This window comes from Caretta caretta, chromosome 1 (assembly GCF_965140235.1).
Source record: "Caretta caretta isolate rCarCar2 chromosome 1, rCarCar1.hap1, whole genome shotgun sequence".
In the NCBI taxonomy this organism is placed as follows: Eukaryota; Metazoa; Chordata; order Testudines; family Cheloniidae; genus Caretta; species Caretta caretta.
The window spans coordinates 97,194,210-97,220,734 of NC_134206.1; the positions used below are offsets into that span (position 1 = coordinate 97,194,210).

General features: G+C 39.1%; 1 protein-coding gene across 3 annotated transcripts in view; it reads right to left on the bottom strand.

The window, feature by feature from the left end:
* The window catches only part of ABCC4 (ATP binding cassette subfamily C member 4 (PEL blood group)), a 205,787-nt gene that overhangs the window by 58,462 nt on the left and 120,800 nt on the right, over nucleotides 1–26,525 (bottom strand). For all 3 annotated transcript variants that reach the window (XM_048853377.2, XM_048853385.2, XM_075129321.1), the window contains exons 21-25: nucleotides 8,496–8,646; nucleotides 7,683–7,802; nucleotides 4,968–5,078; nucleotides 3,476–3,576; nucleotides 1,336–1,527 (exon numbers count right to left, since the gene is read on the bottom strand). In XM_048853377.2, the coding sequence (XP_048709334.1) occupies nucleotides 1,336–1,527; nucleotides 3,476–3,576; nucleotides 4,968–5,078; nucleotides 7,683–7,802; nucleotides 8,496–8,646 (675 nt within the window). The remainder of the gene's footprint in view (nucleotides 1–1,335; nucleotides 1,528–3,475; nucleotides 3,577–4,967; nucleotides 5,079–7,682; nucleotides 7,803–8,495; nucleotides 8,647–26,525) is intronic.

A 26,525-nucleotide genomic window follows, 5' to 3' on the forward strand; every position in this document is an offset into this window, starting at 1 on the left:
ACTTTGTAAACAACATCTGGCATGCATGTTGTTTTCTCTTAGTGACCTTAGTTGCATTTTGAAATAAAAGTCATGATCGTGCAAGAGGATCCATATGCCTGGGCTGAGTCCCACTGAAGTCACCAAGGCTCTGCACATGCACAAGGATTCTGATCTGCCCACATGGATCCAGTCACAGGATCAAGGCCTGCATTTGTTTTCTTATAATTATTTGCATTATGTAGCACATAAAGGCCCAAGCCCTACTGGGATAGGCACTTTACAAACCTATAACCAAGAAAAAGTCCCTGCCCTGAAGAGCATACAATCTAAGTGCATTTTGTTTTTGGAGTTTATGCAATAGGCAATCACAAAGTCCCTAGTTTCATAGGTTCTTAAGTAGGTTATTTACTCATAACCATGCATATTACCAAACATCACTGCATAACTTATTGTAAGTAAACATACTTTATCCTTTAATAAATATAAGTAATATAATTACTTTATTTTTATTTTTTTAAAGACAGGCCTCATTTTCTAAAGACAGTATATTTCAGGGGTGGCCAAACTTACTGACCCTCTGAGCTACATACGAGAATCTTCAGAAGTTTGAGAGCTGGGGTGCGCCTGCTGGAACTCAGGGCTTCAACCTGGCAGGGTCGGGGGTCTTGGGGCTTCAGCCCTGTGGGAAGTGCCTGCCAGGGCTTGGGGCCCCCTTCTTGCTGGGCAGAAGTCAGAAGTGATGCATGGAGGGTCTCATGGGATCACGTGCCCCCCCGATTTTTGCTAGGGTTTGCTGGCCCTCACTCGGTCAGTTCCTGGAGCTGGCAAGCTGGAAGTTGAGGCCATGTGGAGAGGCAGTGGCAAGCAACTGGGAGCAGCAGGGAGAGCTGCTGCTTTTGCTGCTTCCTGCAGAGCTAAAGCAGCAGCCCCTCCCTGAAGCTCCCAGCTGCTTGCTGCTGGCTCTTCATGTGGAGCTAACACCAGGGAGATGCAGGGAGGGGCCGCTGAGGGTAAGGGGGCAGGAGGCGTACCTGGAGGTGCAACTCAAACTGTTTAAATTGTACCCCCCACTCTCAGCAGGCACCAGTCATCTCTGGCAGAAGCCCCTAACCCCACCACAGGGCAGAAGCCCTGAGCTTTATGCCTCAGTCTGGTAGGTGGAGAATGGGGGGGTATAGGAGACTCCACAAGCTGCACTTTAACTATAAAAGAGATGCATACCTCTCACAAGCCACAGTTTGGCCACCCCTGGTACATTTTATAGCACTGTATAGAGTTGGAAAAAAAGACCATAAGGTATTACCTCCTTAATGAAAATGTTGTGTATATCTGAAATAAGCATGCAATGCATACCTTTTCTTTTGATTTAATTAGAACAGACAAGTGCCTCAACACCAAGGGTCCATCTAAGCTATAAGTGAAGTTAACATTTTCAAAGGCTATCACTCCTTGGCTTGGCCATTCAGCTGGTGGATGTTTGTTGGACTCCCAAGGAGCTTCCTTTTCAAGTTCTGTGTATTCCATTACTCTTTCTACTGAGATCATCTGGAAAAAAGTCACACAAGCAATGAAACTCTTTTATATTTTGGGTAACATTCTGATTATAAAAAAAGCTACAAAATAACAGGAGAAATTTTCTTTCAATCATATGAGAGAGAGAGAGAGGATGAATCGTGGTACTGTCCTATTTTTATTAGACAGAAATGCAAGTCTTACCTCCTAATATAGGTCCTGATCCAGCATAACATTTAAGTATGTACTTAATTTTAAAGCATGTTAATTGAGTCAATGTAAGCATTAATTTGAGGTCAATGGCATTACTCACATGCTTAAGTGCTTTGCAGGACTGGAGCCTTATTTTCTACATGATAGGTTGTCTTTCTGCTGGGCCTCCATGGGAGTAATACTAAAGATCTGACTTATATCTGAGCTACAGGAAGATCCAGCCTATTAATAATACCACTGATAAGTTTATCATTTTTGTGTGTTCTGAGCCACCACCATCTCTGGGGTTTCACCAATGAGCTTGTCCCTTGCAGCTCTGGCTAAGGTTACTATGTGCTTGGAATGAATATCTATAATTCAGCGGTAGAGCCAAATCAGTATACTAGTTACTACAGTATTGGCTAGATAGCTAGCAGAATTTTTTTTCATATCCATGGACATACAAATATGAAAGAGGCAGCAAGATCTATTGTTAACTGAGATTTTATGGGATTCTAAATGGAAAAGACTAACTAACGGAACTAACCTCTCCCCAAATTTGAGACATTTGGGCTGCCTCTCTCTTCTTGCAAATATGGGAGGCAGTTCAGTTTTGGCCATGGGGTACCGTTTCCCCCCACCCCTTTCATCCCCGCAACAGATTATTACATCAAAAACTGTAAGAAAAAACTAAACTTTTCTTAACAGATTATATTTCACCTTACTCAGCTTTGTTAACTTCATATATGAACCATGAAGAGACCATCATAACAATACCCAAAGACTTATCTTGACAGCAGTGGATCTGGGGAGGGAGTCAGTCCCAGAAAGTGAACAATGCAGTAGCAAGTTCTCCATTCTGGACCTCTCCTCCTCAGTTGGAAACACATGAGAGACAGAATGAAGTAAGAAAAAATTACTAGTGAAGGAGAGTTAAGTAGGACAAAACCACAAAACCTCGGATTCTTGTGAGTCATGGAAAAAGGAAGTCATTTACAATAGCTCCACGAAGTACTCCACATTCTACACTAGTGTCAGCCTAGTAAATGGTATGTCTTGTTCTGAATCTTGTTCTGAATACCTCTGAATCTTCACCTCCCACAGAGTAATTCACCCCCACAGGAGAGCCTCACACATTTGAACTTCATTAATCCACAACCTGATAATTCAGACAAAAAGCTTCGCAGTCTCTCCCCACTTCTCCAAAAAGATTTATAAGTATTGGTTAATTCTTGCCTGCAACATGCTTTGAAAATGCAATAAGCTATACAGCATAAATGCTAAATACAAAATTATTATTAGCAGGAGTGTTGTAGTACAGTTTAACACTAAATAAGCCTTTGTTATTCTTTATGTAGTGTACAAGGTGTATTTACCAGAATGTTACGGTGACTCATCATAAATAATTACAAGTAAACCAAAACTGTCAACACAAATGAATAAGTAGATTTTTGATGTTGTATTTTTTTATTGTGGTTGCTTACTCATTAATTTAAAAAAATTAATATGCAACAAACAGCATCTTAGTAAATAGTGTAAATTGATGTTCTACCATATGCAAAAATGTATTTGGAAATTTATGCCGACCTTATGTAGTATGACTTGAATAAAGATTTAATACATCTTAAATATTTGTTACCTTTACACAAATTAACAGGGTCTAAGGCTTTAGATAGAAATAACAGGGTCTTTAAAATTCCATTAATGCAAAGATAACACTTCTAATGTATTTCATGTCACTGAACAGCAAAGAGATGTGAAAAATACGAAGTTGAGAAATTAATATTACCAGATTTTCAACTTCAGCACTTTGCCTAACTCCCCACTGGAACATTCCCATGAGCGTGATTGCATAGGACAATGCCAAGCCAACCTGTCCTGCATCCAGAGCTGTAGGGCGAGGAGGAGAAAAATCACATCTATATAATTACACAAAACTCTGCTTAACTCTTCCTTCAATCTAATATGCCACTGAAGTGGTAGCTGGCTCTCGGTCACACCAGTTTAAATAGTAGCTCTGTGGAAAAAGTCTATCTTGTCACATTACTTTTGTAAGCTTTCTAAAACTATATTTGTGTTTGACAATAAGGTCCTGGTTCTCCACTGCAAGGAACCTTGTCTTAAAAAAAAAAAAAAAAAAAAGCCCAGAATCAACTAATCTCTTAAGCACAAGCTTAGGGTCATCGCTAGTCAGTTAAGCAATTGAGAATCTTTCAATTAATTTCAAAGGGAGTTGGATCAGGCCCCTAAACCTGTGCATGGTGAGCATAAAATGCTACTAAAACACATTGCTAGCATTTACACAAACTATGTACTGGTATAAATGGGTGCAAAGCACTGTAAGAGCAGACAAGATGCTTTTGAAGGGCAAACTTCTGCTCACCCTACTCATATGGACAGACTCATTAAACTCAGCGAGTCAGCTCTTGTGAATAAACTAAACAGGATTTGGTCCTAATATGGGATCCGATTCTCCTCTCACTATAGCCATTTTATATCAGCATAACTCCATTGACTTCACAAAAGCTGCTCCTTATACTGATTGGAGAGACAAATTAAACCCAGTGTTTTGATTTGTCTTCAAGTCTAGTAACTTGAAACCTAGTTGGAAATCTCCTCTATAATGCCATGTATATAGGTCTATATATAATTTATCTAAAGGAAAAATAAAGGAAACAAAGAACAGCAAACTAGCACGCAAATTTCATGTCCAAGATAATTACTTCCTTTGTATTTTAGAAGACTATCTAGTTTTAGAACATCTACCATAATTACATCCTAGGATGATCATATAAAACAACAGCATCAGAATGACAATGAATATAAAATTTCTTATAATGCAATCTCCCTTTCTGGGATTGGGCTCTCCCTGAATCCAAGACATTTGAGCTGAATCCTTGAATGTTCAGCCTGCTTTGTTTTGCCTAGTCTGCCGTGACAAGAAGGGAAACAAATGTTGTTGTCCCAAAGACAGCTTTAAAAGCTAGTATTTCAACAGTAAAGGCAAGATTGTAGAATTGCAAGCTTGCCTGCAACACTGTGGGGAGATAATCTGGAGAAAGGTTGTTAGGTTCATGGCCAATCCCTTGAGTCCAGAGAAGTCTGAACGGTCTCCAGTACTTACAGGAATGTCTTGGACAGAGGGACAGACCAGGATCTAGAAAGAAACATTTTACGTAACTGCAATCCATAAACAATTAGAGAAAGTAAATTCTGAAAAAGAATAAGGTATTGCTATATATTGTAATTATAGCATTAACATTCCTAGCATCTGTACTTACTCTTTGCGAGAAGCAGGGAACCAAAGGCAACCACTATAACAAAGATGGCACAGATGGCATCCAGCCGCACAGCAAACCATCGGGAGGTAGTCAAAAACAGAAACCAAGCCTCTAAAGAGTTTTTTAAAAGTCATAATAAGAACAATAAGTTATTGGGGAAAAAATAAGTTCTATAAGGACTCCCATAAGACAGTAATATAACATTAGCATGGACTAATTCCATAAGCTGCAAAAATACCATTGTCTTGGAGAGTGTTTGCATGTGTTGATGATGATGTCCTATTTTCCTAGCTAGTGCTGGCCAGTTTTCAGGTTTTCACACCGTTTAACACAGCTGACACTAGTATATCAAATAGGAGTTGGAATAGAAATAAAAGATGCTAGGGCCTGATTCATAGCCCACTGAAGCCAACAAAAAGACTCTCATTGACTTCAATGGACTTTGGATCAGATGCCTAGTATGCTATGTAAAATACCATTGCAATTTTCTTTCATATAACATTTAGATAAAGTATATCCCAATATGCTTCAGAGAATTGAGTATTACTGGACAGTGGAGGTTATATGATATAAATCACAGAAGAATGCAGCATAATCTGTATGATGAAAATTCAAGTATTCAAAGTTAGGGCCAATAACAGAAGTCAAATAGGCATCAGATAGAATTCTATATCGCTTTGTAATCTGGGCCTGTTCATATAAAATGTATTTTCATATAGCCAAATTCAAAGTTACATGTCTTGGAAAAAGGCCATACCTACAGACTGGGGACCTGTGTTCTGGAAAACAGTGACTCTGAAAAGGATTTAGGTGTCATACTGGTCAAGCAACTTATCATGAACTTTCAGTGCGATGCTGTGATACAAAGGGCTATTGCGCTCGTTAGATGTATAAGCAGGGCAGTAGTAAGTAGAAATAGGGAGGCAATTTTACTTTTGTGTATAAGGCACTGTGGAGACTGATACTGAATACTATGTACAGTTCAGGTGGCCACATTTTCAAAATATATAAAAAAAACTGGAGGTGCAGAAAAAAGTCACAAATTATTTGGAGTTGAGTTATTTGAAGAAAATGCCTTGCAGCAAGAGACTTAGAGAGGTCAATCTGTTTAGTTTATCAAAAAGAAGATTGAGAAGTGACTTGATTACACTGTATAAGTACCTGCATGGGGAGAAAATATCACATACTACATGGCTCTTTATTCTAGTAGAGAAAGACATAACAACTAATGGTTGAAAGCCGAAGTGAGACAAATACTTCAGGTCAAGACTGGATGACTTTCTGGGGATATACTTTAGCCAAACACAAGCCTCTTGACTCAGTACAGGGGTAGCTAGGTGAAATGTAATGGTCTGTAAAATACAGGAAGTCAGGTTAGATGATAAAATGGTCTCTTCTTGCCTGAAACTCTATGACTCTATCAATTAAAAAAAAAAAAGAAGGCAAACTAGTATAGAATACTTAGTACAAACATAATTCAGATTACTTTTGCATACAGAATATTCATATTGCAGCCAAGTAGACTTTAATAAAAACTAACCTACAGTATTAACACAGACAGGAGCTCTTAAAGTTGCTCAGACAAAAAAGATAAGAGATTAACAGATTTTTATATTTTTCCAAAGGATAATTTACATTAAATATTTTTGTACAGTTTTAGGATTGGTCTACACTACACAATCAGGTCAATGTAAGGCAGCTTACATTGACCTAATTATGTCAGTGTACACGCTACAGCCTTGTCCCGCCAATGTAACTGCCCTACTACACCGACATAATAACTCCACCTCCACAAGAGGTGCAGGGCTTATGTCGGTGAAGTTAGGGTGACACAGAGTCTGTGCAAACACTGTGTTAATTACATCAGCTATTAGCTCTCTTGTCAATTTCACTGCTTGCTGTGAAATTGACAAGAAAGCCAGGCAGCTAGAGCCCAGCTACCCCTACTCCTTTGGAGAGCTGGGAATCTGGACCCCACTCCCAGCAGGGAACGAGCAGGCAAGAAGCCCCAGCGGGCTTCCCCGCCTGCTCCTGGAGGAGAATGGAGAGGCGAAAAGCCCTGGGAGGCTTTCTCCTGCTCCTGGCAGGGAACAGGGAGCCAATGGGGTGGGCAGCCAGCTGGGTTCCTGGCAGGGATCTGCCAGCAGAGCTGAGGGACTGGGCTCTCAACTCCCCACATTGCCCCTCTTAGGTCAGTGGAAGCGCTCCTGTTGAGATACGCACCACAAACCCAAGGAGAGTCATGTGGACATGCACCACGGCAGTAATTACTGCGGTGGCTGTAAACCGACCTAATACAGGGCGACTCAATTTTTTAGTGTAGATGCATCCTTAGTGTTCCACCTGAATAATATTAAATATTGCTAAGTATAACTTGTTTTGCCTTAAAATATTATGCAATACAAGATCTTGGTGAAAAATGAATTTTAAATGTACTTATTGGGTATACTTTAAAATGTTTATCGTAAATATTGTTATTATGCATGCTTGGCTCTCTCAAACTATACTAGAGTCTAAAGTGTATTCTACAAATCCAGAAAAACAGAAGAAACAACTAATGGGGAGATTTTTCCCTAAAGAGAGATGTATTAAAATCAGTGTGAACTGTGCATGTACGCTGCACATAATTCAGATTACTTTTGCATACTGAGGGGAGAAAATATTTCCCTCTGAAAGAGCTACATACTTAGTTGTCCATGTCTATTGGTGACAAACCTGAGTGAAGATCTTGGTGAGCATCAAATAATTCTTGGAATCTTTGCTCTGCTTTGAAAGCACGAATTGTCCAAAGTCCCTGGAGAGATGTTGACAAGTGGGAGAACACTGGACTTCGAGCTGCAAAGTAAAAAAGATTAATTTATTGTAGCTGAAGGGCAGTGTTGGTAATTTTTTGCACTATGTTAACCTTTAATCCTACTTCTCTGTTTACTGACACAAGCCACTGAATCACATCTTTTAGGATAAACATAGGATAAACCTATTTTCCTGTTACTCAATTATACCCACTTGGATGGCAAAATGGATTAATCTAATTGACACAAAAAACGTTTTCAACAGTTGTTATCATCCATGACTTCTTCCTTTGTTTCTTTCACTAATCAGATAACGCACCCATTTTTTTTTATTCATGATGCTAAAGACTCAGACTCTGCTATTTAATAATCAATTTGAAATACTGAGATAATCATGAATCTATGAAGGTCATACTGGGTCAAAACCTACATTATTATGTGCAATTAGCCCACTAAGGCCAAGATTCAGCAAATCATTTAAACTTAACTTTAAGTTTAAGTTGTCCTTAACTTTAAATATATGAGTAGTACATTTGACTTCAAAGACATTAATTGTGAACTTAAGCCTGGGGTTAAGCAAGTTTTGAAGGATTTTGCTGGGTTAAGACTCAAGACAACAAGCAAGTAATTTGCAAAACTACAGCAAAAATTCCTGATTAATTGATTGTTTGCAGAATTTTAGCATCTCATATAATTGTTGCTCAGACTTAAAATCAGCTCTATCCAAGCAACGTACTTGTGGACTCCAGACGTTTAATATCTCTTGCTGTGTCTAAGAAATACCGTCGAAGAAAAATGAAAAGAATACAAAGTGGAACTAAAGGGATGAGTATCCAAGGAATCACTGCCACAGCCACAGCTACTACGCCAAAAATCTGAAGGAGAGTCTGCAACAACATAGGCAAGAGAAAACATTACTTCCTTACCCAGAAGGGTTCCGTTTAAAACAAGCTCAAAAACTATTTCACATCATTAAAAGGTTAAATATTCAGACAAAGATGACACTCCAATTAAAAGGATAAACAACAACTCTCATATAATAGCTAGATCACAATTATTTTCACAATATAATTATAAGATTTAATATTTTTAGTATTTCAGATTAATTGTAGAATTTACTCTATTTTCTGCATGATTTGTTCTGCCAGAGTCTAATGGGAGCTGCTACAATCAACGTGACCCAACATGAAAAGCTTGCTTTCATGGCATTGGTCCATTTCCTGTGATCCTGCAAATAACTAACAGTGTACCTGATTTACAAATGATTAAAATGGACACGTTCAAGATACGTAATAGTTAATTGCTCTGCAGCCATTCAGAGAACCATATAGATGTATTTTCTAGCTCAGGTGAAAGGTTGAATTGAGCTTTGACAGAAACTTAAGTGTTCTTTGAACCACATGCTTAAGGCACTGAGCTATTCCTCCTAGCTCAGTGGCTTAAGCATTGGCCTGCTAAACCCAGAGTTGTGAGTTCAATCCTTGAGGGGGGCCACTTAGGTATCTGGGGCAAAAATTGGGGATTGGTCCTGCTTTGAGCAGGGGGTTGGACTAGATGACCTCCTGAGGTCCCTTCCAACCCTGATATTCTATGACTGACCTTGCCCAGCATAAACTGAAGATCTGACTGCCTGACAGTATTTTTAAAGTTTGAACTTTCTATGCCTGTGTGATTAATCTGATAAAAGGAAAGGTAACTTCTACAGTGAAGAACAACATGGAACACTGCCAAGAGAGGTTTCCAAAGAGACCAGTGTACCAGGTTAAGAATCCAACAAGAAACAGGAGACTGAACAGCTGGGCTAAACCTGAAGCTGACCTATAGAAATCTGGAGATACTAGAGTGAGAAGGTTAATTGTCTAGGGTGTGGAAATCCTCAGGGCAGCGAGTGCTTCCATAAGAACAGCCATACTGGGTCAGATCAAAGGTCCATCCAGCACAGTATCCTGTCTACCAACAATGGACAATGCCAGGTGCCCCAGAGGGAGTGAACCTAACAGGTAATGATCTAGTGATCTCTCTCCTGCCATCCATCTCCACCCTCTGACAAACAGAGGCTAGGGACACCATTCCTTACCCATCCTGGTTAATAGCCATTAATGGACTTAACCTCCACAAATTTATCCAGTTCTCTTTTAAACCCTGTTATAGTCCTAGCCTTCACAACCTCCTCAGGCAAGGAGTTCCACAGGTTGACTGTGTGCTGAGTGAAGAACTTCCTTTTATTTGTTTTAAACCTGCTGCCCATTAATTTCATTTGGTGGCCCCTAGTTCTTATATTATGGGAACAAGTAAATAACTTTTCCTTATTCACTTTCTCCACACCACTCATGATTTTATAGACCTCTATCATATACCCCCTTAGTCTCCTCTTTTCCAAGCTGAAAAGTCCTAGCCTGTTTAATCTCTCCTCATATGGGACCTGTTCCAAATCCCTAATCATTTTAGTTGCCCTTTTCTGAACCTTTTCTAATGCTGTATATCTTTTTTGAGATGAGGGTTCACATCTGTATGCAGTATTCAAGATGTGGGCGTACCATGGATTTATATAAGGGCAATAAGATATTCTCTGTCTTATTCTCTATCCCTTTTTTGATGATTCCTAACATCCCGTTTGCTTTTTGACTGCCGCTGCACACTGTATGGACATCTTCAGAGAACTATCCACAATGACTCCAAGATCTTTCTCCTGATTAGTTGTAGCTAAATTAGCCCCCATCATATTGTATGTATAGTTTGGGTTATTTTTTCCAATGTGCATTACTTTACATTTATCCACATTAAATTTCATTTGCCATTTTGTTGCCCAATCACTTAGTTTTCTGAGATCTTTTTGAAGCTCTTCACAGTCTGCTTTGGTCTTAACTATCTTGAGCAGTTTAGTATCATCTGCAAACTTTGCCACCTCACTGTTTACCCCTTTCTCCAGATCATTTATGAATAAGTTGAAAAGGATTGGTCCTAGGATTGACCCTTGGGGAACACCACTAGTTACCCCTCCTATTTTCCTATTCTGGAAATTTACTATTTATTCCTAACCTTTGTTCCCTGTCTTTTAACCAGTTCTCAATCCACGAAAGGATCTTTCCTCTTATCCCATGACAACTTAATTTATATAAGAGCCTTTGGTGAGGGACTGTAGCGGGGTGGCTATCCCCACTCCTAAAATAGAAAGGGTTAAAAGCAGTCCTGGAGAGGGCTGTGGCTGGGGACTGCTGATTGGGGAAGCAGCCGCAGTTGGGCCACGCCCCAATCAGGCCCCAGCTGACCTGTATAAAAAGGCTGTGAGCCAGAGGCCCAAGGAGTCTCTTGACAGAGTGAGTGAACGAACGAACGAACGAACACACTGAGGGTGGTGCAGTGCTGGGGAAGGAGCAGGCTGAGCAGGGGCGCTCCAGGCTGGCAACTCCCCAGGCTGTAAGGCCTGGTCCAAGGCCCATAGAAGTACTGGGAGGCAGAGAAAGGCAACAGGTCTGAACCCCCTTGCCTATGATGAGTGGCCTTTACACTGAAGTCTGCCCCAGGGAGCGGGGGTTGGTGATGACTGGCAGTAGTCCAGCCTGAGGCAAGGTGGGGATAGTGGGTTGGGGGTTCCACAGGAAGGGGAGACCCAGAGGCAGAGTGTGGGGGTACTGCCAGGGGGCAGAACCCCAGAGAAAGGGGCGCTGGGGTCTGTGAGAGACACAGGGGCCAGAGCTGTGCAATCATCAGCCTGCAGAGGGCGCTCCAGGCTGGAAAAGAGCTAATTCCCAAGGATGACCAGCAGGAGGCACTGCAGGGGTGAGTCTGCTCCTATACAGGGACCTTGTCAAAGGCTTTCTGGAAATGTAAGTACACTATGTCCCTGGATCCCCCTTGTCCACATGTTTGTTGACCCCCCTCAAAGAACTGTAATAGATTAGAAAGACACAATCTCCATTTACAGAAACCACGTTGACTTTTGCACAACTATTTATATTCTATGTGTCTGACAATTGTATTCTTTACTACTGTCTCAACTAATTTGGCCTGTATTGACATTAGACTTACTGGTCTGTAATTGCCAGAATCACCTCTATAGCCCTTCTTAAATAGTGGTGTTACATTAGTTATCTTCCAGTCATTGGGTACAGTAGCTGATTTAAAGGACAGGTTACAAACCATAGTTAATAGTTCTGCAATTTCACATTTTGTTCTTTCAGAACTCCTGGGTGAATGCCACCTGGTCCCAGTGATTTGTTACTGTTAAGTTTCTCAATTAATTCCCAAACCTCCTCTAGTGACACTTCCATCTGTGACAATTCCTCAGATTTGTCACCTACAAAAGACAGCTCACGTTTGGGAATCTCCCTAACATCCTCAGCAGTGAAGACTGAAGCAAAGAATTAATTTAGTTTCTCTGTGATGACTTTATCGTCTTTAAGTGCTCCTTTTGTATCTCAATCATCCAGGGGCCCCACTGGTTGTTTAGTGTATGTACCCAATGGTACATATGTACCCAATGGTAGGTAACATAAGCCTTTATGACATGCAGATAGCTGAAATTCCAGGTTTATGTCAAATTCCTGCTCAGTGTTAATTACTACTTCTTGGAAGGTACACTGTTAGAAAACTGTTCTCCATAGTCCATACTAGCTCCTAGATGTGGAATCCCTTCTAGTTTATGAATTTTTGTGTGTAACTAAATTCCAGCTGAATTCTACTGCTGCTGCTTGATCTCCAGATGTCAATGGAAATGTGGGACTCCCTTTGGCCTTGAGAAAGCAAGACTTGGGCAGGAAAGCATCAATCCTTATCTTTTTAAAGGTATTTGGAAAAGATTAATGAAATATCAGATATGGATGACCTAATGGATAAACTGAATTACCTGGATTTTCATAATATTTTCCATTAAGTTGCCTATGAAGCAGGAAGCATTCCCATCTTACTTCTAATAAAGTCCACACATATTTAATAAAGTCAAACGTGCCCCCTCATGATGGCTGTGTTATTTTTGAGTTACCAATAGAGTCAATCAGCACAAACCTCAGAGGAACCTCTCCCCTTACGCCTAAGTGTTCTTAGGGTTTCTTACAGGATCTTCCTGTCTGAACATTAATTTCCCCTACACACATGTAAGGGTCCTACACACACATTTCTGTTATATCTTGGTGGCATAATGAATCAACAGAATTTACTCATCAGCTTTATGCAAGATTCTAACTCCTGATAACAGGATGGATCAACAAAAGAACCCTGCATCCCTATGTAAGATTATGCACTTTGCCACCCTGTTACAGTACCTCATAAAAGATTATTAAGGAAAATAACTAAGGGATAAGAGGTAAAGTCCTGCTGTGAATTGTACACAGGTTCAACAATAGGAAACAGTTGTTATAGCCCACTATTCATCAGAGTTAAAATAAGTTAGTAGGGTAACTCTCCAGGAGTCAGTTTTGAGGCCAGTGTTGATATACAGTACAAGGTAAATTAACTTTAAAAAAAAATCCAAATTTGAGCTTTAGTGATGATAACCCACAACATTTTGCCAAATACTGTCGTGGGTGGGAGGAGCGCTGCTGAGATCTAGCTCATGTAACAATACCTTATTAGGCAGGAAAAGTTAGGCTACTAATTAGGCCACTGGCATGCTGAGACCACTGCCCATCATGCTGATCAATACTGTCTCACTGTTTCATTGTACACCCACGTCTGTGTCCCTCTCTTGTCTTATATTTACTGCTTTGGGGCAGGGACCAATTTTTTGTCCTGTGTGTATGTACAGAACCTAATACAATGGAGTCCTGATCCATGACTAGGGCTCCTATAATTAATATCATTATCATTACCACCACCACAAGCATTTGAGGTCTCGTGCATGTAACTTAGGGATTTATTATCTTATGAGAAGAAGATATCAGAAGGATTTGTTAGAAATAATTTTTTGTATAACTCCAATAACAGAAAAGACCTCTGAATCTTGGTCTCTCCTGAGGCAGTACAAGCAGTATAGGTTGAACCTCTCTAGTCCGGCACCCTCGGGACCTGACCCAGTTCTGAACCAGAGAATTTACCAAACCACGGGAGGTCAATGCAGAGTGCCAGCGGGTCTCCATAGGTGTGGGAAGTAAAGGTGCGGGGGGTGCTGCAGCACCCCCAGGCTTTGCACCCAGTGTGGCCCCCCGCCCGGGGGCCCCGTTGCCACCTAGGGTCCCTGTGGCCAGCCCCAGGTCCTCCGCCTCCCTCCTGGAGCTTGAAAGCCACAAATCAGCTGTTTGCGGCACTCCGGAAGCACTGGGAGGGTGGAGGAGGAGTTGGTAAGCACGGGGCTGCCGGAGTGCAAGAGCTGCGGGGGAGGGGAGCAGAGAGGGAAGCATAGTGCCGGTAGATGCTCTGTACCCACTAATTTTTCCCCCGTTTGAGAGAGTTGTACCCGAGTGTGTGTGTGTCACCCCTCCCCGTGTGTGTCACCCCTCCCCTTGTGTGTCACCCCTCCCTAAAGTCTTAAAGATAAGAAAGTAAATAAAAAGAATCCAACTACTTTTTAACAGGTTTGTATTTTTTTGAATGGTTATACTGCATAGTTCTGATTGCCGTTGAACTTATTTGAATATGAGTAATTTTACCAGGTGTCCCTTATTCAGCATAGGGAAATATGGTCACCCTAGTAGGTTCTAACTTCAATCATGCACAGGTAACACCATCTCCAGAGTGGGGATCTATTGCAGTATTCTTGCCTTTGAGAATTACAGATAATATCTGAATGGGTAATAAATAAACTATCTTAACAACACTGTAGATAAAATATAAAACTTTTAGAGTGTATTTTTGACAAACTGTATATATGCACTTTCCACAGTTGTTGGCAGATATCAAAACTGGAACCAAAAACCCAACCCTCTACCTCTTGAGCTATGAAGAACTCTTTTAGCTATAAGAAAAGGAGTACTTGTGGCACCTTAGAGACTAACAAATTTATTTGAGCATAAGCTTTCGTGAGCTACAGCTCACTTCATCAGATGCATTCAGTGGAAAATACAGCAGGGAGATTTATATACATAGAGAACATGAAACAATGAGTGTTACCATACACACTGAAACAAGAGTGATCACTTAAAGTGAGCTATTAAGCAGGAGAGCGGGGGGGAAAAACCGACCTGGAGTTTTATATCTGCTACCCAAGATCCATAAACCTGGAAATCCTGGGCGCCCCATCATCTTAGGCTTGGCACCCTGACAGCAGGAGTGTCTGGCTATGTAGACTCCCTCCTCAGGCCCTACGCTACCAACACTCCCAGTTACCTTCGAGACACCACTGACTTCCTGAGGAAACTACAATCCATCGGTGATCTTCCTGAAAACACCATCCTGGTCACTATGGATGTAGAAGCCCTCTACACCAACATTCCACACAAAGATGGACTACAAGACGTCAGGAACAGTATCCCCGATAATGTCACGGCAAACCTGGTGGCTGAACTTTGTCCTCACCCGTAACTATTTCACATTTGAGGACAATGTATACCTTCAAATCAGCGGCACTGCTATGGGTACCCACATGGCTCCACAGTATGCCAACATTTTTATGGCTCACTTAGAACAACGCTTCCTCAGCTCTCGTCCCCTAATGCCCCTACTCGCACTACATTGGTGACATCTTCATCATCTGGACCCGTGGAAAAGAAGCCCTTGAGGAATTCCACCAGGATTTCAACAATTTCCATCCCACCATCAACCTCTGCCTGAACCAGTCCACACAAGAGATCCACTTCCTGGACACTACGATGCTAATAAGCGATGGTCAGATAAACACCATCTTATACCGGAAACCTACTGACCACTATGCCTACCTACATGCCTCCAGCTTTCATCCAGGACACACCACAAGAGCCATTGTCTACAGTCAAGCTCTATGATACAACCGCATTTGCTCCAACCCCTCAGACAGAGACAAACACCGACAAGACCTCTATCAAGCATTCTTACAACTACAATACCCATCTGTTGAAGTGAAGAAACAGATTGACAGAGTCAGAAGATTACCCAGAAGTCACCTACTACAAGACAGGCCCAACAAAGAAAATAACAGAACGCCACCTTCAGCCCCCAACTAAAACCTCTCCAACGCATCATCAAGGATCTACAACCTATCCTGAAGGATGACCCATCACTCTCACACATCTTGAGAGACAGGCCAGTCCTGTCCTTGCTTTCAGACAGCCCCCCAACCTGAAGTAAATACTCACCAGCAACCACACAACAGAACCACTAACCCAGAAACCTATCCTTGCAACAAAGCCCATTGCCAACTGTGTCCACATATCTATTCAGGGGACACCATCATAGGACCTAATCAATTCAGTCACACTATCAGAGGCTCGTTCACCTGCACATCCACCAATGTGATATATGCCATCATGTGCCAGCAATGCCCCTCTGCCATGTACATTGGTCAAACTGGACAGTCTCTACGTAAATGAATCAATGGACACAAATCAGATGTCAAGAATTATAACATTCATAAACCAGTTGGAGAACACTTCAAATCTCTTTGGTCACTTGATTACAGACCTAAAAGTGGCAATTCTTCAACAAAAAAACTTCAAAAACAGACTCCAACGTGAGACTGCTGAATTGGAATTAATTTGCAAACTGGATACAACTAACTTAGGCTTGAATAAAGACTGGGAGTGGATGGGTCATTATACAAAGTAAAACTATTTCCCCATGTTTATTCTCCCCGCTCCCCCACCGTTCCTCAGACATTCTTGTCAACTGCTGGAAATGGAAATGGCTTAATTATCACTACGAAAGGTACCCCCCACCCGCCGCTCTCCTGCTGGCAATAGCTCACCTTACTTGATCACTCTTGTTACAATGTGTATGGTAACACCCATTGTTTCATGTTCTCTGTGTATATAAATCTCCCCACTGTATTTTCCACTAAATGCATCCGATGAAGTGAGTTGTAGATCACGAAAGCTTATGCTCAAATAAATTTGTTAGTCTCTAAGGTGCCACAAGTCCTCCTTTTCTTTTTGCAGATACAGACTAACACGGCTGCTACTCTGAAACCTGTCTTTTAGCTATGAGTAAGTTATAGGCTGTTAGTTATGGAAGCAGACATAAGGGAAACCGTTACTAAGCCAGTGTATTACCTATTGGTAGCCTAACATTTTTTTCTCAGCAATGAGGACCTAAAATAATCCATTTAACAGTACACAAATGACTTGCAAATAAAGGACTGTGCTGTATTTCAAAGCCCACTGAAAAACAAGAGTTGGGGAAAAGAGGATGGAAGTAAACACAATGGTTTAGAATAGTAGCTTTCCACAATAATGCAGGAATAGCTATTGTCTAGAAAGTGAAAGTTCTTTTTTCCCTCTAATTTTCTTCTATTTTCAGAACTAGAGAAAATAATCCAAATGTACTGAGGAAGTAAAAAGTGCTATTAAATTAATACCAAAAGACAGCAATGCTTCCCAAAGCAAGAAATGTTACATCCCTTTTCAGTCCCTGAAAAGTGCCCTCCTCTTTCAATGTACTAGATGACCCAAGCGTCAGACATTATTTTATGGCCAACTTAACTGAAACCTATTTCCATAGCCTTGGACAACCTGCACAAAGACTGCTGCTCTATTGTTGATGCTGTTAAAATGTGGAAAGAATGTCAAACATTGAAGAAAGAAATACCCAACAACAAAGTTAAATTGCAGGCATTAAAGAAGCAGATGGATCAAGCACTTACTCCACCTCATTTTCTTGCAATATTCCCAACCCAAAGTACCAGGGTAGATGTCTAAACTGCTGAAGGAGATGCTACTATGACATGAGCATCTAATAATCACCCATTAATCATGCCAATCATCATGACTTTCAGGGTTGGAGGTGAACCATTCAAGCAGTACATGTTTGCTGATGATCTTTTAAAGAAAGTCACACCACTGAGCTGGTGGAAGTCACTAGCTAAGCACCTGGAACCAGAGCCTGTTGAAGTGCTACAACTGCTTTTGACAATACTAGCCTCTTCTGCAGGCACAGAAAGAATATTTTCTTCATTTGGACTAATACATTCAAAGCTGAGAAGTCAATTAGGAGTTGAAAAAGAAGGAAAACTTGTCTATGAATAAAAACAAGGAGGGAGGGAATAAGATCCCCTAGTTTTAAAAGTTTGAAGGACAGTCTAAGTAACAGAATAGACAGTCTCATTTTCAAGAGATTTAGGCCAAGTCTACATTATAAACTTACTTTGGTATAACTACATCGCTCAGGGGGTTGAAAAATAATCCACAATTATACCGACCTAACCCCAGTGTAGACAGCTCCCTGTCAGTGGGAGAGCTTCTTCCATCAACACAGGCACCGCTCTGAGGGAGGTGGATTAATTACGCCGACAGGAGAAGCTCTCCCGTTGGCACAGAGAGTCTTCACTGAAGCACTACAGTGGCACTGCTGCCGTGTTTTAAGTGTAGACCTGCCCTTAGGCAAGTAGAACCTTAAGCTCCAGTCATTGTCACTTGTACATATTTTAAAAAATTTACCATGTTGGGCTGAAATAATAGTTCATTTTACTGACTACAGTTAACCCCTCTGTTTAAGAAATCGTTTAGTTGTAAATGTGAAACATTTTGATAATTGAAATTTATGTATCTAAAATATTTAAAGCATTAAAAAAATTGTATATGCTGCTTTGTGTTCAGTTAAATTCCAGTTCCCACCCTAATGCACCTTGACACAAATCATGAGAAAAAAAATCTTAATTATCCAGCAAACAAGCAACACATCATTAACCATATTCTAACATAATAAAAAGATACAATTAATAATAATCTGAAAAAATAAACTATTCAATGTTAAATGTTAAATAAATGTATATAGTTATAATGGACCCTCTGAGGTAGCAATTCTAGTGTAAAGGCTTTATTTAGTTGTAAGTCAACATGTTTTTATGGTTCTATCAACCGGTAAGAATGTAGTTAGAAAATAACTGAAGTACAAATGAAAAACTTGATTAGAACTGATGATTTATATCAAGGATTTCCACTTGGTGATATAAATCAGTGATTTAAATTGCCTTTCTTTAAATCAATCCATAGACGACGTACTGTCTGTGGACTCATCAATGCAACTCCTTAATCTGCTGGAGGATTCACTGATCAACAACTATATCAATTTCCGATCTTGTGAAAAGCAGGATAAAAGTTCTGAAGTACTGCATGATATGCACATGTAACCCGAGAAGCACATTTCTATGAGATTTTTTTTGTTACAGATAATTTCTTGTCCTCATGTTTGTTTTCAGAATAAATATGTATAATGATCCAATACCCACACTAGTAAACATAACTTAGTAATTCAAATTATGCTCAGTTTTTTTTTCACAAATCAAAAGTAAAATCTACAGTCTTTTTGCCAAACAGTGAAATCCTACTTTGTTTGTAAGCACATAAGTCATATCTAGTTTAAGGCAATCTAGAAGATTTGTACTTATCGCCATTTGGGACAGGATTGTTACATTCTATGACTGACAGTAGAATTAAAAGATTTCTAGCTGCTGTGAAGTGTTAGAAATATTAATGACCTTGATATGTCTTTTTTTTTAATAATCAGGTTGTGCTACAAACGTGGAGGGTTATAAAAATGCTTGACAAGCCATTTAAATAAATAATCAAATGCTTCACCCCTGTGCCAAAAGCAAATTTAGTATTACAAAAAAGATAGAGAAAAAATACAAACAAACTGTAGAAAATATATTTGCTTAGCCTTATGAATACCTCTTTGTGGCCTTTCCATACTAAAATATACCAAACCCCACTTCTAATAGACTTGAAGAGTCTAGGATCAGCAGGATCTCTTGAAAGACATTTAGGAATTTTGGGTGAACTCAACTCCTCACTTGGCCTCTGGGTGGCCAAATCCTCAGCTGGTGTAAAGGCTGGTACACTTCAATGCAGCTAAGCTGATTTGCACCAGCTAAAGATCTGTTCCAAAGTAACTTGGGAAGGAAAATAGGGATATGAATGCCAAAGGTAAGGTCTGACCTAAATTTTTATCCAAAAGTAGAACTGAACCTTTGTTTGGTTGTTCATTTAACTTTAAAGTAGTTTTGTGCAACCTCACCACCTTTTGGTTTCATCCAGAGGCACCAAAATACTTTGAGAAAAGCTGTCCTTGCTATATTCCCGCTGCTTGCAACCAGTCAAAACCATGAACTACTAGAAATCTTGCAAAAAGACTGCATCACACGAGACTTCCAGTACTCTAGACCAGGAGCTACAGCGAAAAGAGTTCATATCACTAAATGAAAGCTAGTTTTATTTTTCAAGGAACTGAGAGATACTATATTCAAAACACTGCTTTCCCCCAATTCATTGAGAAAAATCAGAGAAATAACTTAGGTACAATATGTTGTTGTAAGCTGGGAAGTACACAAAGAAAAAGACAAGAAAGTGAAAAGAAAATGAAGAAGAAAAAGGTCAGGAAAGAGAGAAACAGAGTCATCAAGGGAAAAAGATAAATGCAAAATAATTAAGAGGAATGTTTGTGTACTGTCTTCTTCCACATATGAATAAAGGTTAGGGGGCATCTCATTAAGAATTTATTTTATTCAAAAATAGAACAGATATGAAACAAGAACAAAATGCAGAAAACACTGAAATAGTTATCTGTATATTTGATATTTTATATTAAATTTCTGTTTTGCTATAGTAATAAACCTTATTGCATGCATATATATATATATATATAGAGAGAGAGAGAGAGAGAGAGAATGAAACTTTACCTGTCACTAATAATGCTGAAAATAGTTGTAGAGTAGAAATAAAAACTGGAAACTGGAGACATCTCTGAGCTCTGCATGGCTCTGGCCTAAATCTGGATGACCAGCCTACCCAGATATTTGGTTGAAGTACAAGAAATAATTTTTTAAAACACTAAAGAAAAATGGATGACAGTTACAGTGTAAAGACACAGCAATGGCTTTAGCATATATACTGGTTATCATCAAGATTACTCCATCTGGTTCCTGAGATTTAATAGTTGGGGCATTCAAAAGAGGAGTGAGAGAGCAAATAAAGGGCTGCTTTATTTAGCCAACACACCATGTTACCCTCACACCTACAGCATTTTTGATCTTCAAGGCAGAAATCCTCCCCTCCTTTTTTTCACATCAGTGTAAATAGTATATTTTTATTCTGAGTTAATGGCAACCATGAAAATACAAAAATAAATAAATTAAAAAAATCAAGGAACTTCAGAAAAAGTTACAGAATCACCTTTTTTTTTTTAAAATGAACATTTCCACCTCACCATATTTCTATCTAAATGCCTGTGCCTTCTTCTAATAGACCTGGTAAAAATCACATTCTTATTTTCGCCTGTCCCCCAATAAGACTTAATTAGCCCTATGTTAAATACTAACTGATCCATTGTGGCATGGATGCTGAACAAGAGAAATTGGAACGTGTAGATGCAAGCAGAAAAAGGTTCAGAGAGTCCCCCCATGATTAACTGTCACCAAGCTGCTATTTACTGTTCTCTTTTAGCTAAACTTCCTATAATGGCAAAATCACAGAATCTTTGCAACTAATACCACTCAAAAATCAGAATGTAACAACACACACACAAAAGATACATGTTTGCATGACCTGCTTCACCAAACAGAACAGAGAGACATTTAACAAAGATCCCAGTCCTTGGGTATTTTTTGATACCCTCATTATTTTAATGTTTTAAAATATCATAAAAATTGAACCAAGTTACATAATCTTTTAGCAGACAAAGAACTTTTATGTAATTATCCAATGCACACATCTTAAAATTATCTTACACATACAAAAGCTGACTAACTTTGGGGGAAAAAATGAACTGTAAGAATCACAAAATGACAAAGTCATTGTAAAGCTAAAAGATGCTGGAATTCCTTCTACACACTTTCCCTGACATTGCCAAACAATAAAATGCAAGGGTCAGTGATACTGAAACAAGTAAAGGCAGTTCCACTCTTTTGCACCTATGAAAGCAAGTGACCCTAGCTTATTATTCCAGTCTTAGGCACTTTTTGTTCTTAATATCCAGATGCAGCAGCTATTTTTTAAAAGGAATGACTGTGGACACCTTCTTCACATTTTCCTTTTCTTCAGTATTTTCACTTCATAAAGCTGCAGTCAATGTGTTTTGTGTGTGGTGAGAAGGGAATGACACATTCAGCGGTGGTCTTAGCCAAAGCCTACATTGGTGGCTCAAGTAGGCTCAAGATTAGGTCTTTGTATGTGATGAAAGGATATGAAAAGTCAGTTATTTAAGCTCAGTCAAGCTGTTGATTTTGGGAGGAAAAAGGTTTTGCAATTCAGTTTTCCTCAATAAATCACTGCCCTTTACCAAGAGCAGCTGCTGATAGTTCACATGTTCACAATGTTCCCCAGAAACAAAACAATCTTGAGTTTTTTAAAATCCAGCACAGGGTAAAATCAAAATGAGTGGGAGATAATTTAAAAGCAGTGTCTTCTTTAAATATGAGGGAAACTAAACCAGAAATTCATTTATCTAGATATGAATAATGAAATCATAGAGGATTTATATTTTGTTATCAAAAAGACAATAAACTAAGACATCTATATTATGCTGACTTTAAATACCAACTAGTGACTATTGTAGAAGAAAGGGAATATTTAAAAAAAGAGCATGAAATGGTGAAGCTATTGGAAATGGAAGAATCCGTAGAACTTTACGAAGATGATCATACTGGCCAACATTTTCAAGTGGCTACTAATTTTGGGAGCCCAACTTGAGACACTTAAAATGCTGATTTTTCAAGGATGCTAAGCACCCACAAGTCCATTTGAACTTAATGAGATATGGACTCTCAGCATCTCTGTAAATAAGCCCCAAAGTGTCTCCAGTTGAGCATGCAGAAATCAAGGCATCATAAACAGTGGCCACTTTTGAAAATATGGGCTATTGTATATAAAATGTTATGTTATACCTTACATTTCTTATTAAACTATGAGTACTATAATATTCCACCCCTGGATTCTTTCTCCAATTAAAAAAGCCAATATACAAATTTATTATGTTAAGTTGTATACAGCTGTAATATTTTAACCACAGTGTATTTAAATTATAAGCCACAGTTTGTCAATGAGCTCCACATGGCTGGAACCTTGCGTCCCTGCCGTGCTAGAGATAGAGTCAGGAAATTTTGGCTAAGATACTAAGTGAGCTTAGAAGGGATTTTCAAAAGAGCCTGAAGGAGCTGAGTGCCAAAGTCCTATTCACTTTTAACAGAAGTTGGGCATTGAACATCCTTAAGCCCATTTATCTATTTAATTAAATCTGATCAGTTTTATTGTTCACTAAACAAAGGATATTTGTGACTATTATTTATATTCTGGTAGCACCTCTAGACCCCACTCAGGATGAAAGTCCTATTGTGCCAGATACAGTACAAACATATAAGCAGGTATAGAATAAAATCTTAGGAAGCATCTAAGGAGAGGTCTTTCAGTGCAAAAAAAGGTGTTTGCTAACTCAGAATAAAATAGTAGTGAAGACATCGCAACCCAGCTTTTAATCAAGTTAGCATTTGAGTGCAACACCAGACTCCGCTACAGGCTTTACCTTGAGCTTCAAATTCAAGATAATAGAGGAGTTTTCCTGTCCGTACTGCTTTTTTAACCTGTTAGCTAACCTGAGTTAAGAACTAACCCTTTATTGTATTTACAGTGTAGATGTACCCTAAGTAATTTTAGGTGTCTAAATCCATTGAAAGTCAATGAGAATCAGTCACCTAAGTCATCAATGCACTTTTGAACATTTTATCCATGGTTCCTGCCTCGAAGAGCTTACAACTTAGTTGAAAACGAGATGTCCCAAATGAATGTAATCAACAGCAGGAAAGGAAGGGGAAGGAAGAATGAGGGTAAGAGTTATAAGGTAACTGACTAACAAAGTATATGGGCTTACATCAACCAAACACTGTTACCTTCATTTTGCTTTTCAAGTTATTTCCACTAGTTTAAGTCACTAACTTTCTAAAAATCAGTTTGGACTATAACAAACATAGCAGTAAATGAAAATGATCAGTTATGAATTTAATAAATATGGCACAAAGAGATGAGCTGTCATGGAAACTTACGCCCACGCAGAGTCCATCAGAGGCATAAGGGCCCAAACCAGTGCACCAATTTCTGGATACAGGCCTTGAACGCTAGCAGCCTGATACAGAGCCTACTGAAGTTAATGAAAAGATTCCTATTTACTTTTATGAGTTTTGAATCAGACCGTAAATGTAAAATTCAAAGAAACTCAGCTAAGTATAATAACCTAATATCCGATAATAACCCTCTGTCTGCACATACAGCTCCATTTGATATCAGTGTAGCAGCATACATCCTTAAATGTGTGCTCTGACAGATCATTCTAATTTTTATTTATAAAATGATGGAAGAAATTATTCCAACAGACAGTTATCAAATGAACATGATCTTTACAAAGTAGCAGGCAAAAAATGATTTCCTCATTCTGTAAGGCCAAAATCTTCTCTTTTTAATACCTTCATGCTGAAGTTGAGCAGATCTTTTCACAAAACAAGGGAAGCAGAATTTATAGTCTCCTGCTCTTTAATCCTCACATATTGGACTATGAGGAGCTGACTTTGGGTGCCCTTTCAGATTCACAGTTCTGAAAAACATGGTCAGCTCTGGAACCCAAATATAGTAAGGCTTTATTTAAGCATTTTTGTGCTTGTTGCATGCCCCCCATTTAATTTTTTTTCTCTAACAACTCTTTATTACATGTCCAGAACATTTCTAGTCTCTTTTAAAAATAAACAAACTGTTTCTTTCTGGTTTATCCAATGACAGACAAAATAAATGTAATTATTTCCATTTTAGGAATTATTTTTCATCCAGGATAGCTATCTAGACTAATCATGTTCATTAGAAGTGTAGTGCAGTGTGTACATTTTATTAGGGGTCTATGGTAATACTGGGAATTTTTGGTATTCTCTTAAAATCTATATTCTTTTTAACTATGAAATTCCTGAAACTAGTAAATTTTTATTTATTTATAGGTACTTCTACAGCACTCCTCATTGTAGTATCTGAGCCCAGCCAAGTTAAGTTTATTTGTTCAGAAATGAAATATACACTTGCTAATATAGTAACGATAACTCACAACAAGGACCACTTCTTCAATGCAAATCTTCACAAGAAAAGCTTCTACACATAAAGTAAAATGAATCAGTTACTGCATTGTTTATTAAATTTCACTTGATTCCTCCTGACAACCATTTAAAACAATGAATTTTGGGAAATGTCCCTCAAATAATCAACAACAATAGTAGGGATCAGAGCTTTTATACTTCGCTAATACTGTTCTTAAAAAGAAGAAAATATTTCTTCCTGAAGGGATTATAGAAAGTCTTATAAAAGACACCTGCAAACAAAATAAGTGACAAAAGATCTTTATCATAATTGATAACAGTTATCCTCTCTAGAAATCTATGCTTCCTTAGAGATAATGTAATATAACTTTGCTGTTAAATTCAAGATGTATTAACTAATATGCATCACCGACGTTCAGCAGTGGTACATTTTAACAAAGAGAGGGAATGTTTTTCCTCTCATGCTCAGAAGTTTAATAGCTAAGTGCAACAAACCTACAATAGGATTTAACTAACTAAGGCTTCTTTTCTTATGCCCAACAGAACAGGGAAGCACTGAAATTTATGTACAACGAAAATCATTTAAATAATTTCTGTAAAGATTCTGGACGTATACAACTGTGTATTTAAAAAAAATCCTTTTACCCCCACTTAACTATACCATACATCTGTTCCCAAAGCTTGTGTGTTTTCACTTACAGTGCAAACTTTAGAACACCTGAATTTCAAATATTTAAATGCCCTATTTACAAGAGATGAACTAAGTAGCTAAGCACATGAGATTTTGGATGGGAAACTTTTGCAAATTGCAGTTTTCACAATATGGATAAGAGGCTTGATAACAGTCAAAAGAACAAGAAATTCACATTTACAATGAAATGCTTTATTCTTTCATCCCAGATCAGTTTTGTTTGGGTAAACATACAATACACTGACTTTACCCCCATTTGCCTGTAATATCTGAGCACTTACTAACTACAGTGGCAGGCATTTGAAAGATGCATGTAATAATATAAATTATCTGCACTAGTTGGAAAGACATATTTGTACGTCTCTACCTCCAGACACTCCACAATAGGAGACAGACCCCAGAGAGATCCCAATTCTCAAATGAGTGACAACATGGGACATGTTAACCCTAAATTGAGGAATACAATGCGGATCATCATTTCCCCTGCAATTGTCTGTTTACCTCTGTTCCCTTTCCCTGCCTCAGTTTCTCAACACCTCCCCTTTCCTTTTGTCCCCTAAATTCTTTCCAACTCTCTCCAGCTTTGGCAGCAGCCACCAGGCTTTGTGGAGGAGAGGAGTTTCATGCTGATTACAGGGGCAGACAATCAAGTACCAGAAGCAGCAGCAAAGCCATGTCATTTCACTGTCCGCAGCCTGGACTTACCCAGTCCTGTACACAGTGGAGAGAGCAGAAGCATACTATACGCAGGAGAGGAAGCTAGCAAAAGGGCAGTATGCAGAGTAGTCTGGGCACGCAGCAGGATAGCAGAACAAAAATACATTGCCTAAACCAATTGAAACAAAGCAAGATGTCCTAATAAAAGATAGTTGAAAAGTCTAAAGAAAAACAAAGTTTTGATTCCATATAACTGATAGAAATAAATGGCCAATACACATACACTCTAGCACAGA